At 37.3% G+C, this 15898-nt stretch overlaps 1 protein-coding gene across 2 annotated transcripts in view; it reads right to left on the bottom strand.

Annotated features, from left to right (window-relative positions):
• RECQL (RecQ like helicase) overlaps positions 1–15898 on the bottom strand; it is a 26195-nt gene extending 10297 nt beyond the window's left edge. The window contains exons 1-9 of one of the 2 annotated variants that reach the window (XM_024575518.4): positions 15826–15898; positions 13098–13145; positions 12706–12900; positions 8472–8568; positions 7523–7688; positions 6329–6526; positions 4805–4984; positions 3989–4095; positions 630–828 (exon numbers count right to left, since the gene is read on the bottom strand). In XM_024575518.4, the coding sequence (XP_024431286.2) occupies positions 630–828; positions 3989–4095; positions 4805–4984; positions 6329–6526; positions 7523–7610 (772 nt within the window). In that variant the 5' untranslated portion in view covers positions 7611–7688; positions 8472–8568; positions 12706–12900; positions 13098–13145; positions 15826–15898. The remainder of the gene's footprint in view (positions 1–629; positions 829–3988; positions 4096–4804; positions 4985–6328; positions 6527–7522; positions 7689–8471; positions 8569–12705; positions 12901–13097; positions 13146–15825) is intronic. The other variant, XM_045184202.2, reaches the window with a different exon arrangement.

Genomic DNA, 15898 nt, shown 5'->3' with positions numbered 1-15898 from the left:
CATTGGTGACCTCTGAGTAGGGTGGTGGAGGAGGAAGTGTGACTCAATAACCTCAGGAACCCAGGGGTCTGTATGAGTGTGAAACCAGGATCAGAGGAAAAGATGCTGAAATCATAGAGCAGGATTTTTACAGAGTTTTTTGCATAGAACAAGTCTGAGTAATCTGCTTCAGGCTATGACTGTAGGATTAGGTTGGAGGACTAAAGAAAAGAGTTACTAAAATATCCCACAGAACTTGACCACTGAGGAGTTAGTTGGGTGTAGGTCCTGAAGTGGATGCTAAGGATACTCAGAACGAAAACTAAATACGACTTTGAAGAAGATGAAAATTCCCCAGCAGATGCGAAGAAGAACCTAGAGGTCAGTAAATCTTTATGGCTAAAGGTGGAATAGTATATTTGCTAACAGACGTATGTTTCAAAGGATAAAGGCAATTAGGCTAAACACTGCCTGGGAGGGAGTAAAGACATTAAAGATGTTGCCTCTTGGCTCTCCTTATATTAAGGTAAGAGAAAAGGAGTAATAACTACCCAAGAGGATAATCTTAATGAAAGCAGGAATTTTCCATCATGTAAAGTTTAGTAATAAAATAGCCCCAGCGTCAAGTTTTCCAGACACAACAGACGTACCAGGTCTGAAATCATGACCCCAGTGGCTGCAGCAGTGAACTTCATCCACAGCTATTCGGGTAAGTCTCCTCGCCTCATAGGCTTTCTCTAGTTTTGACATGAACATTTTGCTTTTTGCAATCTTCTCTGGAGTCACATAAATTAGCTTTAGCTTGGAGTTTTTATTTACCATTTCAGCATGAACCCATTTCACATGCTCCTATTGAAAGGAAAAACAGACAGAATGATAGTAGAACTAAGCTAGCAGACTGCAATACTAAGTAAGTGGTAACAAAAATGTTCATTACTCAAAACCAATAGCCTCGGACTGTTTAACAGCAGACATTTAGTTCATTAAAATTGAAACCATGTCCTAGTGCTAACTTCACGGCAGCTAGGTAAATACAATTTTAGTTATTTACTTATACCCAAAGTGTTGGTAAAAGAATAATCTCGTTTGACAAAAAGACAGCAACAAATGAATGATACGATACTCCAATAAGCATTTATTCTATGAAGACATAATTCTAAACTGTTCACCATACATGTCAAAATGTAGGCTAAATGCAATAACTATGGTTATAGAGGTGTGTTTTATTAATTTTAACATTATTATTTGTAGTTACTACATATCTCTGAACCCAATTTCTTCTTGATTAGCTATTTTAATGATGCTATCAATCTACTTATAATCTCTTTAGGTTTTATAAAGTTTCTTATTCACTGAATTAAGGTTTTATAATATGACGTATATATGTATATATAATATATAACAAAAATAAATTTTAGTAGGTAACAGTTATTGGATAATGGTTATATATAATATTTTGCACATCAGATGCCATTTTTTCTTTCTCACCTAATTAGGATCAAAAGAAGTATAAAGAAACAATGGTGAATGTGATAGAAAGAGAAAGTCAAAACTGCTTGCATTATCCCACAAAGCAGTTTGTTGACTGACTCCTTGAAATACTAATTTTGTTAAGAAACAGCCGAAGTACATTAGACATTTCAAATGGCCCTATGTGTCCCAGAAATCTTAGAGGAGCAAACATAAAGCTATCTCTTCAGAAACGGGCAGATGCAAAAACAAACAAACAAACAAACAAAAATACCACCTAGAACTTTCTGGCAGAATTAAGTGGAGAAGCAAGGTTTAAAAAAAAATGTATTCACATCCTATGAACTAGTAGTAACACCAACCAGAAAATTCAATTCATCCTTTCTCTCCCTAAATTTTCAAGCAGTAGTGATATGGCATTAACCTGTAATTATCTGCAACTTTCTAACTACTTTCTATATTTTTTTATATATATTTTTAACTTTTTTTCAATTTAAAGGAAGAACTGTATTAGAAGGCAATGTTCTCCATAGATTCATTCTGTTGAATAAGAGACTAGCTACAGAGACACAAAAATTTAAATGAAACAAAAATGTATGGGAAAAATTAAAGGAGCCAGGGTTTCTTGGAGATATGGCTGATTCTAGGTCTGGAAGGAAATATACAAAATGAGCCTGAAGCCCTTATTATAAAAGAAAGCAAGGAGTGAAAAGCTATGGGGTGAAGGAAGAAGATTCAGGAACCAATTGAAATAAGACTCTCACTTCCCCAAAATGAGACTATGTCAGCATAAAAAAAGAATAACTATGGATTAAAATATATCAAATATGTTAAAATATGTTATATACCCATATATGTGTCTATATTTGGGGTAAGACTTTATTAACTACCTTTGGAGATGCTGAAAAACAACTCTTTCTGAAAACTGGTAAAGAAAAGAATTTTCAAGCTGCAAAAAGTTAATAAGGAAAAAGTTCTTTATAGAAAAGTTGAGAGTGATAGAATTAGAAAGCACCATTTTGTAACCCCCTAATTAAATAGCAGCTCTAAGGTGAGAAATAATTGTCAGTGGCTGCTAAACCATTAGATAAAAACTGATAGAGAAATTGATCATTACAGAGCAGGCAGGCATCACCTGAACCCACTAGTCAAGCTCAATAGCACAAAAAATAACCAGGTATCATGTAGCTCCTGAGTAATGCCATGGGAAGTATACTCATGCAATTAAAAAAGAAAATCCAAATCTGAATCCAGCCAAGCATTTAGATCTAACTAAAAGGAATGAGTTAAACAACATCACAAGGATGCAATCAGGGAAATCCAGGATGTAAGAAACTAGAGGGCTAAGAACCTGGTTCCTTCAACAAATAATCTGCACAAGAAATAAAAAGAAATAAGGGGAACCTGTGGATAGATATATCAACCGAATACAACATAATGCATGAATCTTATCTGAACCATGATTTTTAAAAAATTAAGATTTGACAGATCTCAGAGGGGAAGAAGGTGACGGAGGACTGGAAAAGATTAGCCAAAGAACATACATGCATGTGATGAACCCTTGGGCACGGACAACAATGTGGTGAAGGTGGAGGGGTGGAGCACAAGAGTGCCGCTGGGTGGAGGGAGGCAAAGGAGGGGAAAAAAGGAACATCTGTAGTAGCATCAACAATAAAACCACTAATAATTTAAAAATAAGAGTTAATTAGACAGATATCTGAGTATTTTTACTTGATGACTTTAAGGAATTGTTTTAAAATACTGAAGAAGTTACAACTGAAATATGATGTCTGGGATTTGTTTCAAATAAACAAACCAAGAGGGAGGAAGTAGGGAAAATAGAGGGTGGATACATGAAGAAAGGTTGGCCATATGTTGATAAAACATTAGAGGTGGTTAATGGGTACATGGTAGTTTTTATACTATTCTTTACTTTTATATGCTTTTGAAAATTTCAATAAAATGCTTTTTAAAAAAAGGATAGGTAGGAAATGCTTTATTCTGCAGATGAAGTTAAGAGCGTCCATTCCCAAAGAGAAGAAATTCCACAGGGGTAGGGTATTTTGTTAATAATTCATTTTTTTAATTTAATTATATTGCACAATTAAAAATTCTTGCTATTGTATAGTGGATAATACAAAGCACATCAGCAAGCATTTCCTGTAAAGTGCCAGACAGTAAATATGTTAGGTTTTGTGACCCATACGGTCTCTATCACAACTACTCATCTCTGCAAGTCAATGAGCATGGTTGTGCTCCAATAAAACTTTATTTATGCACACTGAAATGTGAATTTCACATAATTTTCACACTTCACAAAATAGTATATTATTTTATTTTTTAACCATTTAAAAGTATAAAAATCAATCTTAACTCATGAACCCTACAAAATAGGCAGTGAGCTAGAAATGGCCCGTAAGCAGTAGTTTGTGGCTCCTAATATAAAGAGTAATCAGTTTAAATTTTATAGGCAACTTAATTGTAGCTAAGGTTCCTACTTCAGTGAACAGTTAAAAACAAAAAAGCCACAGAAGCATACCTTAGAACTGGAAGCATTTAGCATGGTAGCTGAAATTTCTAATTGTTTTAAAACCATTAATTGGTCTTCCATAAGAGAGATCAATGGACAAATCACAAGAGTAAAACCTGAAAGAGAGAAAAATCTAATTTAAATTTTATACCACCACCAGAACAAGTTTCGACCTCTACTAGAACTTGTGGGCACCACCTATCAATTCAGACTAGTTTTCAGTGCAACTGTAGCCATCCACTATCTACCTCTTACCATCATTTATAAAGGAGGAAGATACGAATCGATGACCCTAAGCCAAATAAGCAAATATATGATTAAATAAAAGTCTCTTCCCTCATTCAGTCCTACAAAAGTACAGCTAATATCATTTTGAATTTTTAATTAACTATCATTTTTAACAATCAGTATTGGTAATCTCAGTAAAATAATATAAATCAAGTCAAATACTATCCAGTTACATTAGGGAAAAGTTATTCCAAAACATTCCCCCCAATAAAACCACAGCAATCTGTATAGTTGAAAATGCTCCATGGGTATTAGTCTACTAACTGCACCAGGTTACTTTATTCTCAGCAGAATTCGATGAACAGTTTATTAACTAAATGAAGTTCTGGTAATATATCCCCCTTCTCTCATAACAAATTGTTGATGGCTATTAAGAGCCATTCTACATTGTTAAAAACATGACCTCATGCTTCTACTGTTTGTTTCTTAAAATAACCTTTGGAAGAGGGCAGACTCATTTATTTTTTAACAGACTTAAAACTATATTAAGAGAAATAACATTTCCTCAATTTAAAATCAATTTTTATTTACACATACCGTCTGAACACAATGCTGGTAACTGGTAGCATAAGCTCTTCCCACCTCCTGTAGGCATGACAAGAAACATGTCCTTCCCAGACATTGTTACATTAATAGTTTCAAGCTGAAGCAGTCTGAACTTCTCCAGTTTAAAGACATTTTGCAGAACATCTTTAACTTTATCAGACCATGGAAAATCTAGAAGAAAAATAAGCTAAATATATTAGATCATTTAGGATTATTAAGGAGACACAGTACATGGCTGCTTTTATAATAATCAGATAAATATATACAAGATTTTTAATACTCCTGACAATTTAACTTTCATAATAACAATTTTGAGATTGGTTTAACTCACTTAGCTAAAGCAAAAACAAATTTAATGATATACCCTAAGAAAGAGTGCATCAGAAAAAAATCAAAGCATCTGCCAGTTGAAAATCAACCTACAAAGAAGAAGGTATTTGATGAGATATTAGAAAAACCATCTGAATGTTAACCAAGAATTCAAAGGATCATAAAAAACTCAAATATTATGAACAAAGTTAAAAATTACCTGGAACTTTTGGTGTAAATATCTTGTTTAGAAGTGAATCACTAGAAAGCAAGGCGCACAAAAACACTGCAATTCCTTCCAGAGTTATAGTATTCCTTTATTTTGTTTATCTTTTTTTGGTTGTTTACCAACATTTATTTATTTTTCTTTGTTTATCTTTTTTTGGTTGTTTACCAACATTTACTTATTTTTCGTTACAGTTGACATTCAATATTATATCAGTTTCAAGTGTACAGCATAATGGTGAAACATTTATATAACTTACGAAGTGATTCCCCATAAGTCTAGTACCCACCTGGCACCATAAATGGTTTTTACAACATTATCGACTATATTCCCTAAGCTGCACTTTACATCCCCGTGACTATTTTCTAACTGCCCATTTGTACTTCTTAATCTCTTCAGCTTTTTCACCCATTCCCCAACCTCTCTCCATCTGGCAACCATCAGTTTGTTCTCTGCATTTATGAGTCGTTTCTCTTTTGTATATTTTGTTTTTAGATTCCACATGAAAGTGAAATCATATGGTGTCTTTCTCTGTCTTCCATTATAATTAATGATACACATGACACTTGGCATGTGTATCATTAATTGGCATGCGACGCTTGGCAGGATCTTAAATCAAAAAAGGTTTATTCACGAGAGCATGAAAATGAACTAGAACTTGGCAAAAAGCTTGAGTTTTTTAACTGTTTAATTTTATCTAGTGAAAATTCAGAAAATTTAAAATAAATATCTTATTTTTCCATATTTGGAAAAAACAATAAAGTCTGAATGATAAAAGCTTAATTAAGATGACTACAGAACAAGGATAATAAAAGGTCTGCCTATTAAGTTTCCCATGCCACTTAAGGAATAGCAAGTTTCACCTCTAAGCTCACTGGAAAGTACTGCCCCAGGCACAGTGATTTGACTCCAGTTTGAAGAAACAAGAAGAAAAAAGCCAGCAAAGGGGGAAAAAAAAAAAAAAGAAAGAAAGAGCAAACCTTCTTTATTCCAAGAGGCAGGTGAAGAATCACATTCATTGCTTCCCCCAGCATCAGAATCCTCTAAACATTGCTTTATTCTGTTTGTTAGAATGTTTTTTTTCTGAGTAAGCTCTTGCTGCCTTTCCAGGAGTTCCTGAATTTGAATGTCTACTACATGTAGCTCGTTGTTCACAGAATCCAACTCCTCAGTTAGAGCTACGAGGGAGGAAAAAGGATACAATGACTAGGCAGTCAATTACAATTTTAGATTTCCCTATTGATTTTTGGATATCCTTCACCATGTAAATCACAGACAAATTTATAAAAGTTTTGCAGACCGCTTAAGAACATTTATTTTGAACTCACACAGGCGGGACTTAAGTCTCAGGTCCTTCTCTCACCTGCCAAGTGACCTCAGGCAAGTTACTTAACTGAGTCTCAATTTCCCTATCTGTAAAATGGGGATAATACCTAGTTTCATAGCACTATTTTAAAGATTTAAGTGAGATAACATATTGAAGGTTCTTGACACAGTGACTGGTACACAGTTAAGCATATTTAATAAATGGTATCTATTTTAATTATGGTGCAGGGCAGTGGTCCAACAATCTCCTAAATCAAGTCACGCGACCCAACTCTGAAGCAAAAGGAAACTATAGAAAAGTAATACTCTAACTTATAGCTATTATTTCACAAAAACATTCACGTTTGGGCTCACAGGATGGCATGGTAGGGATTTGATGACTATGACCAAGATGATGTGACAAGGAAAAGAGAGTCATGTGCTATTGGAACTGGCACTATGACATCCCAACAAATTTATAAAGAAGCCTTAATCCAGGATTCTAATCAGACAAAGTCAAAGTGAGACTCCTTTTGACACCACATAAATGGAAGCTGTAAAAATTTTAAAGATGCCCTTGGTGCTTCACAAAACATCTGCCTACATTATTCAGTGTCCACTTTTAAAGCCTTTTCATGAGATAAAATCTAATGGTTATGATTTTAAACAGGATGTTATGCTGACTTCGCACTGCACCAACTGCCAGAATTCCCTTCCCTGTATGGTTCTGGGTTAGGACTGGCCACAAGTCAGCTCTGCATGAGGTCTGGGAGGCGGCAGCAACGGCAGGCACATTTACATTCAGGTGGTTGGCATGGGGTCAAATGCTGCTGCAGCGCACTCACGGCATCACGCATCTTCTGGCTCACCTTGTTGGCACGGGGCAGAAGCCAGTTCTTCCAGCCTCTGATGAATCTCCTTGGGGCAGTGGCTTGGCCCACAGCTTCTCTGAATCATTGACCAACTTCAGGGGCAACTTCCTGTGACAAGTACACCAGCTCTTCCACAGGGCACCAGCATCCTGGAAGTCAGAGCCTCGTAGGCAATGACAGATCACGAGTCCCAGTGAGAAACAGGTGAGTCGCACGTGGTCCTTGTGGGTTTTGGCGGATCCTTACCCGCCCACACTTCACATCTATCTTCCCATCCCTAATGCTGGCACAACTGGCATCAGGACCAGCAGTGGACTGCTTTGCCAGCTTCTGCAGTCCTGTAGGGACTAATAACTATGGTAAACTTCTTACATCAGATTGAAACCTAACCAACACCCAGCACTGTTCCAGATGAACAGAAACTTAAGGGTTGGTTCTCTGAATGGCTCCTAAGTCACCTGGAATTGGGTCTTTTATCTGATTAAAGACATTAATGACCTTTGTTTGCAGTGATAAAGGACAATGGTATTCCAGGGCATGTAGTAGACAAAATTATTTAAATTATAATCTATGGGCACCAGTAATTAAGTACCTAGAGATAAGAATTTGGGGGTCAAAACACAGGATCTGAGTAAAGGGCCCTCAAAGTTGCTATGACTGTCCTAAAAGAAATTTCACCCTCTGTAGCTACGAGGTGAAGATTACTAAATACCAGCCCTAAGCCTACATCCTGCAGATGGCTGAAATACAATGCAAATTGAACACCCAACTTTGCAGGGACTCATATTAAAGTTAAGACATTGATTAGGAAAAAGTGACACTCTGCAATTGGGGTGGGATGATGGGGCAGATTCCAGTGAAGCAAGAACTTTGAGCCACTAAATTCTGCCAAGTCTCCTTTGCCCCACCTTCCCTTTCTGAAACAGCCTCCTCCTGCCCAACATACCGATAGTGGCCCTTCCTCAGGTAGTTGTTTTGCAAGGGACTGCTAATCCTAAGGATCTTCCCCCATCACCTCTCAGAGCTTCAAGACCCAGGAAGTTCTAGAGGGTGAGGTACAAAAGTGTGATCCATGAGAAGACACAAAACACACCACACAAGGTACATCTGCCAATATATATATCACCAGAAACCTAGGGAATATACGTGGGAAGAGATCCTAAGGTTACTAAACCGGGGTGGGTGGAATATAATACTGAATGAAGCTAAATTTATGGGTATGGACTCAATAAGAAATTCTGGATTTAGTGAGCTAAAAGAGTGCCCAAAAGTAGCTCTAATAATTTACTTAGTTGGTTGTCAGAAACTAGGCCCCAAGGTGAGTATTAGAAAGTTAGGTGGAATGATACAAATGTAGATTCCAAAGGAGTCGAAGGGCTAGGACTTCCTGAGTGCACTACACAGGAGGGGTCCAGACTTGGGGAGACTGGAGGCTAGAGTGGATTATCAGGTAAACTGATTATCCACTCTGGAGGACACTGCCTTCACCAAGGCTGAGAAAAGTACACTCAGGAGGGAAGCCCCAGCATCCCTGAAGAGCTGTGGAGTGGCTGTTCTCTGTAGTCAGGAATGACAGTGGGAAGTACTGCCTTTAAACTAGACTACCTGAACCAATGAGACTGACGGATTCTATGATACTGGAAGTGAATGGTGGCAATCCATGACCAAAGAAGAGGTAGATGTGGCTGCCATACTGAGCAAGGAGCAGAAGCAGTAATCAGAATAGTCTGACTCACAGACATCTTTGGCAATGGCTAGTTGATCATTATGTTGCTGAGATGGAAAGAGATAATTTGACTGTACAGGTAGAACATAAAGCCCTGATTCTAGTAAACCTAGGTCTGATTTGAATCACCGTAAGAGTCACCATCCTTCAACCAATTCCCACACATAAGCCAATGTACAGACCCCAAGCCCCTTGAATAAAATGGAGGTTGGGGCCCTTTAAGGCAAAACTGTACTACACAGCTAAAAATTTATGCAGTAAATCTTTCCACTAGTCTCCTCCAAAGAAACGTATCAGGGCAATTGTGTATCGGGGAAAGGAAAATAACACTTCAGAAATTGCCTGACATTTATAGTAAGAAAAAAGAACTGGAAAATCTATAAGAATTTCTTCCTTATTTTGATATTTGTATGTACTACATGTTTGGGCTTCTCATTTTTGTTGGTGGGATTTTTTTTTTTTTTTTTTGGTCTCTTCTATTCTTCTAACATCTAAAATAAAGTGTCAATAGGAGCTAACTTCTTATCTCAGGATTAAAGTTAGAGGATTATCACGGAGGATGTGAGTCAGCAGGAAAAGCAGTGTGCATCACTGAAAGATAAGTAGAATTTGTGCCCTCTTTTGGAGCGATCAGTGTGTATTTGGTTGTATTCGAGATAGCTGTGACATGCTAAGCAGAAGCATGACTTTGCTATTTCCTTTATTTGGAAGTTAAACATAATTAAATCAAAAGAGTCTATGGGTACCATGTAGGAAAGGGGGGCAGTCTGGTGGCTTTGTATTGTAATAACTTACTTATGCTAGAACTACAGTTCCCAGAATTCCCTCCCTGCATAGTTCTAGGTTAGGGCAAGAAAAACTTTGCCAGAGATTTGGAAGATGGAAGTGAAGCAGTGGCCATATTTTCCATGTTTAAGAATGTGGGTGTAAGGTCTGCGCTGGTGACTTCACTGGCATGTAGCAGCAGCTGGGCCCACAGCTCCAGCTGCTGCTAGACATCGGTAGGGAAAGAGCAGCTCCTCCAGCTCCTGTTGGTTCTCTTTTCAGCTTCTTTGAACCCACAGCCAGTTGCATGCAGCTCCATGTGAAGTACACCAGTTCTTTGAGATGTCTTCTGCATCATCCACACATCATCCACATTAGAAGATTTGAGGCAATGACAGACTAATACAGATTCTAGTAAGAGAGAGAAGTTCATCTTCACAGGTAGCAGTTTGTTTTTGCATTCCCTACCACTTCTTCTTTTCCTGACTGCTGGTTCTGCCAACTTCAGGCCCAGTGCCAGACACACAGGGAACGTACATACATAAAGAGCTTAACCATTTCCCATAATCACATAAGGTTTAATACCTACAGTAGATCTTTTATATCATTCATAGTGCCTCTGCTTCTCTGATGCAACCCTACCTGATAGAGGTGTTAATTAATGTCAACCCATGCTACAAAGTCACATTGTATCTTAGACAAAATCCTGATTGCCTAAAAATATTAAAAAGTACAGCTAGTTGCAGTAAGTCGAGTATTTTAATGTTTTTTGTTCAAACTTACATCACTTCTAATGCTGGCATATGCAACACAAGACTTTACTATATGAAAAGAGATTGAAAATCAAGTGTATGGTTTCAACAAGCCATAATGAAGCAGGGCTACAAGTGAACAGGGCTTATTTACGGCAGCTATATGTCAAAAGCACACTGAATTGAGTGGAGACTGCACTCCAGTGTTGCTAAGCTTACAGCTGATGCATTAGAGGTGCCAACCTTCAGAAACTGCTAGCAACATTTTCTAGCAATATCACAAGCTGAAGTTAACACTGAAAGTGATTTGCCACCATGGAAGCCATCAGATCCAAAGTAACAAACTATCTTAAGGCAATTTCAAAGAGGCATTTCAAATATAGTTAAACACGTGGGTAGAACAATAGAAGAGGTAGAGTGATTTGAAAGGGGTACAATATTATGAAAGCAATTATTCAAATAAGTATCTCTTATTAAATTAAATTTATCTATTTCATTGTTCAGTTATCTTAAGTCATATCCCACTCATAAAACTGAAGCCTTATTAAGTAAAATAACATATGCAATCCAAAAATGATCACACTAAACTGAGTTGAGATTCAATAACATCTCTTAAACCCTCATTTTAATCTCTAAGTAAAGACTACTTGGGTTAACATTTAATACAATTTAAGTTCTTAACATTTATTATAAACTCTCAGAGTGTGAGAATGAGTCATGAGTCAAAGCCAAAACCTATGTTCTATTTTTTCATGTTTATATTTAAATAAATTGTAAAGTTGGCACAGGACGGGGGTGCCATTTCTTTAAAGTCTGAAAAAAAACCAATCTTGTCACTCTATTATTAGAGCTAGTATGTAGCAAAGGCCATAAAAGACTGAAAAATAACCACAGTAGAAGTCCCTCACCCCTACCATCCACGTCTTAATAGACAGCACGATCTCCCTAAGAAGCACAGTCCAATCGGGTCAAGTTTATGGGAACAAATAATGGTTAGACAGGTCAATATACCAACTATATCTGCCTGGAAAAGGTATAATGAATGTTTTTCTTTTATATCTTAAAAACATTTCAAATAACCCCTCTCATAGAAATGTATCTTAAGGAAATAATCAGAAAAGCACACACAGCTTTCAATTCATAGATGTTCAAGGCAGTATTTTTTTGTATTTTAAAACTGGAAGCAGTATAAAAGTTCAACACAAAAAAATTAAGTAACACTACTTATTTAATGTCACTTCAAAACAACAAACACAGCACAGATATTAGAATATTTAGAACACAGAATTTACTTAACAGTGTGTTTGTATTCTATATTTACACTGTTTTTTAATCATGTTTCAAAACAGTATGTACAAAATATATTTTTTAATTTTAATAAAAAATGAAATGTTATGGTATTAATTTGAGCAGTAAGATTAGGAGTAATTTATATTTCCTACTTTACAATTTTTAGGTTCCTAGAATTCATTCAAAAAAGTTATCATTCTCCTCAGAACCCTATGCATTGCTGGTGGGAATATAAAATGGTGCAGACACTATGGAAAACATACACAGCAGTTACTCAAAAAATTCAACGTGTGATCCAGTAATTCCATTTCTAGGTATATACCCAAATAATTGAAAGCAGGGACTCAGATATTTGTACACCAATGTTTACAGTAGCACTATTCACAATTAGCCAAAAGGTGCAACAACCCAAACGACCAGTAACAGACAAACGGATGAACAAAAGGTGTTATAGAAAAGGTGTTATGTACATGCAATGGAATATTATCCAGCCTTAAAAAGATACATGTTACAAAATGGATGAACCTCAAAGACATTATGCTAAGTGGAATAATCTAGACACAAAAGGACAAATATTATTTGATTCCACTTAAATGAAGTACCTAGAACAGTCAAATTCCTAGAGACAGAAAGGAAAATAGCGTTACCAGGGGTTGCGAGGAAGGGGGCAATCCGAAGTTACTGTTTAATTGCACACAGAGTTTCAGCTTGGGAAGATGAAAACGCAACGTCCTGGAGGAGACTGGTGATGGCGCACTACAACCCGAAGACACTTAATGCCACTGAACTGTACACTTGAGAATAGTGAATTCTCATGTACATTCAGCATAATTTTTAACAATCTGGAAAAAACCACATTGCTATGATCAGAATTTTTTAAACAAATATATTTTATTTTTAGTATGACTTTTTATTTAGAGTAGTGTAAGGTTCACAGCAAAGTTGAAGGATAGAGAGAAAAGCAAGTATTTTTTTTTCAAAGAATATACAGTTAGAAAAAGAACAGAACAAAAAACAAAATGTAATCATTTCCACTAACCTGAAAGAGATGCCATTCTAAAACTGAATTGGAGATCCAAATTTCTTTCTAAAAATGAAAGAAAAATCATAATAACATTTTTTAATATTACTACAGATTATGCTCAATCAATGATACTCTGCCACAACTAAGCACCAAAAAAATGTTAGAAAATAGCATTTTAAATAAGGACCTTTTAAATAAGTACTAAATGGTTCTTACCACACTGATTTTCATGGAAAATTCTCTGTTTTTCAGATAAGTGTCCAAAGTCACATAAACATGTAGTAAGTACAATGTAACTTACACAATAAGAATCACCACAAAGTGATGTAACAAAAAAGAGAAAGATTCCAGGTTAGTTATAGTGCTAAATTACTGAGTAATTTTAGCAAAATTACACACCTGGTTCCTCCCAGCTTCTTTCCCTAATTGTAAAATTGTGAGAGAACCTATCATGTAAATAGCAAGTTGGATAGATTCAAATGTCCCAGATTAAGCAAAATCCATCAACATAAATACCCAAATTTATCATTTCACATTATAGTGAATACCTGTTTTAAAGAATTACAATTTAGACTCAATTTTAAAAAATGATTTCATATTCTATAGGGGTCAGGGGTAAATGTTGGAAGGAGGGAACCTGAAAACCTCAGAAGTAGGGAAAACACATGGTTTGTATTAAACTCTAAAAACCTATAAATGACTAACACATAAGAGTACATATATGAGCAAGTAGAAGGAGATGAGGCTTAAGGGTAGGAACTTCAGGTTGCCACAATCCCCCGGAACACCAACCCTACCTCTGATATGGACTATAACATATTTTAAAACTAACTTAGAATGTTCTCCAAAGACAACTTCAGCATGAAGCTACCCTGAACCAGACTACTGACCCTACGCCCTTCCTAACATAGAATTCTGAAACCAACACTAGGCTGGAAAGATAGGCAGGGTCTTCTCTGCCTTGCTAAGGAGTTTGGAATAGCCATGGCATATAACATGTTGAAGTAGGAAAGTAGAGCAGAGACTTTTAATTCTTTATTTACATAAACATCTCTTCACCACTTCGTGGAAATATACTCCTTCTCTAGACTGAAAGGTTTTCTGGCAGGGGTCGAGTCTCCTCCCTTTGTACTCACAGAGCCTAGCAAGGTGCCTTGCATGTGGTGCAGGCTCAGGTTTGCTGAGACTGAAAGCTGAGGCTACCTCCACCCTTATGAAAGAATATATTCTATCACCATTTCCCTCCACTATTTTAAATGATGGAATACTGTGCAGCAGAAAGAAAGAAAGAGCTCCTACCCTTCCCAACAGCATGGATGGACCTGGAAAGCATTATGCTAACTGAAATAAGCCAGGCGATGAAAGACAAATGAGACAAATACCATATGATCTCACCCATAAGTGGAATATAATCAACAAAACAAGCAAGCAAGCAAAATATAACCAGAGACATTGAAATAAGGAACAGACAGACAGTAACCAGAGGGCAGAGGGGAGGGAGGAGGGGCTGACGGGGAAAGAGGGGAAAGGTCATCAAGGAACATGTATAAAGGACACATGGACAAAGCCAAAGGAGGGTAGGATTGAGGGTGGGGTGGGGGGAGTGGAGGAGGAAATGGAGATAACTGTACTTGAACAACAATAAAAGAAACTTTAAAAAAAATAAATGATTTCTTTAATTATACTGTCAAAAAACTGCTAAGAAATTCTTTCTCCAAATGATGTAATTTGATATTAAAAGATTTGTCAACATAAAATATGTTCAGAAATGAATGAGCTGTAGCAAGTCTGTCAGTCAAAAGTATACCTAGGCACCGTTAAAATCACAAATGAAAGAAGTCTAGCCTTGAAAACTACCTGGGCAGACAACATCAGTTCAGTCACATAAGCAAAGCTTAACTTCGCTTACTTTGTAAAATTAACTTAACCTGAGTCGTTTCTCCTTTACGCCTCTGGAAAGTATAAGTAAAATTTACAAGTTTCCCGAGGTTGATATGAAATAATCACTGGCCAATTCCCTATCATTTAACACAACGTTAATGTTATAACCAATCACTGAGAAGATAAACAGCCACTACTTTCTCACTGTATAAGCTGTTTTAACAACACACCTCTGAGTCTCCTAACGTGTTTTGATTTGAGTGCTCCCGGTTAGCGCAATCTCTTTTTGGTGTTTGAACAAATAAACTTTCACTGCTTCCGTTATTCACTGGTTTTACTTCTGTTGGAATTTTTGACAGCACCCACAGGAAATATTTTAAAGTCTCACACCCAATCAGCGACGCTGACGGAAATGCCACTGAGGTGCCTCAGGGTAAATCAGACACACATCCCCGCGCCCCCCCCCCCCCCCCGCCACCTGCGTTTAGAGGCATCGGCAATTTAATACCCCCCTTGCGCTTACGCGTCCCCACTGGTGTTTCCCAATAAACGATGGATGCCAATTAACAGGCTCTGGCGACCAAGCTTCCTGCTGGAAAAGGCTGGAGATAAAATGAACTTGCCCTAAAGGCCTGAATTCGAGCTTGGCGACGACTGACACCCTGGTTTCTCCCCTGCCCAAGTGAAAGGGAGTGCTCGGCCACGGACCGGCTTCGCCTTCAGGCAGAAAAAGGAAAGATTAGCCCTTACAGAGCGTAACCCGAGAAACCGCACAAACTCTCCCCAAGAGGTTAATAAACCCCTGCTCCGGCCTCCCCAGTCTCCGGCCCCAAAGTGCCCCGAACTCAGAACCGCTACTCACCGCTTTCTGCGGCTTGCCAATAAAAAGTTCCCGCCACCAAGCTACCCTTTCTCTCCTGCCCGGAGCATCCACC

Source organism: Desmodus rotundus, chromosome 3 (assembly GCF_022682495.2).
Source record: "Desmodus rotundus isolate HL8 chromosome 3, HLdesRot8A.1, whole genome shotgun sequence".
Classification (NCBI taxonomy): Eukaryota; Metazoa; Chordata; class Mammalia; order Chiroptera; family Phyllostomidae; genus Desmodus; species Desmodus rotundus.
Note: the sequence above shows the minus strand (reverse complement) of the source record. Positions and strands in the feature narration are given on the sequence as shown.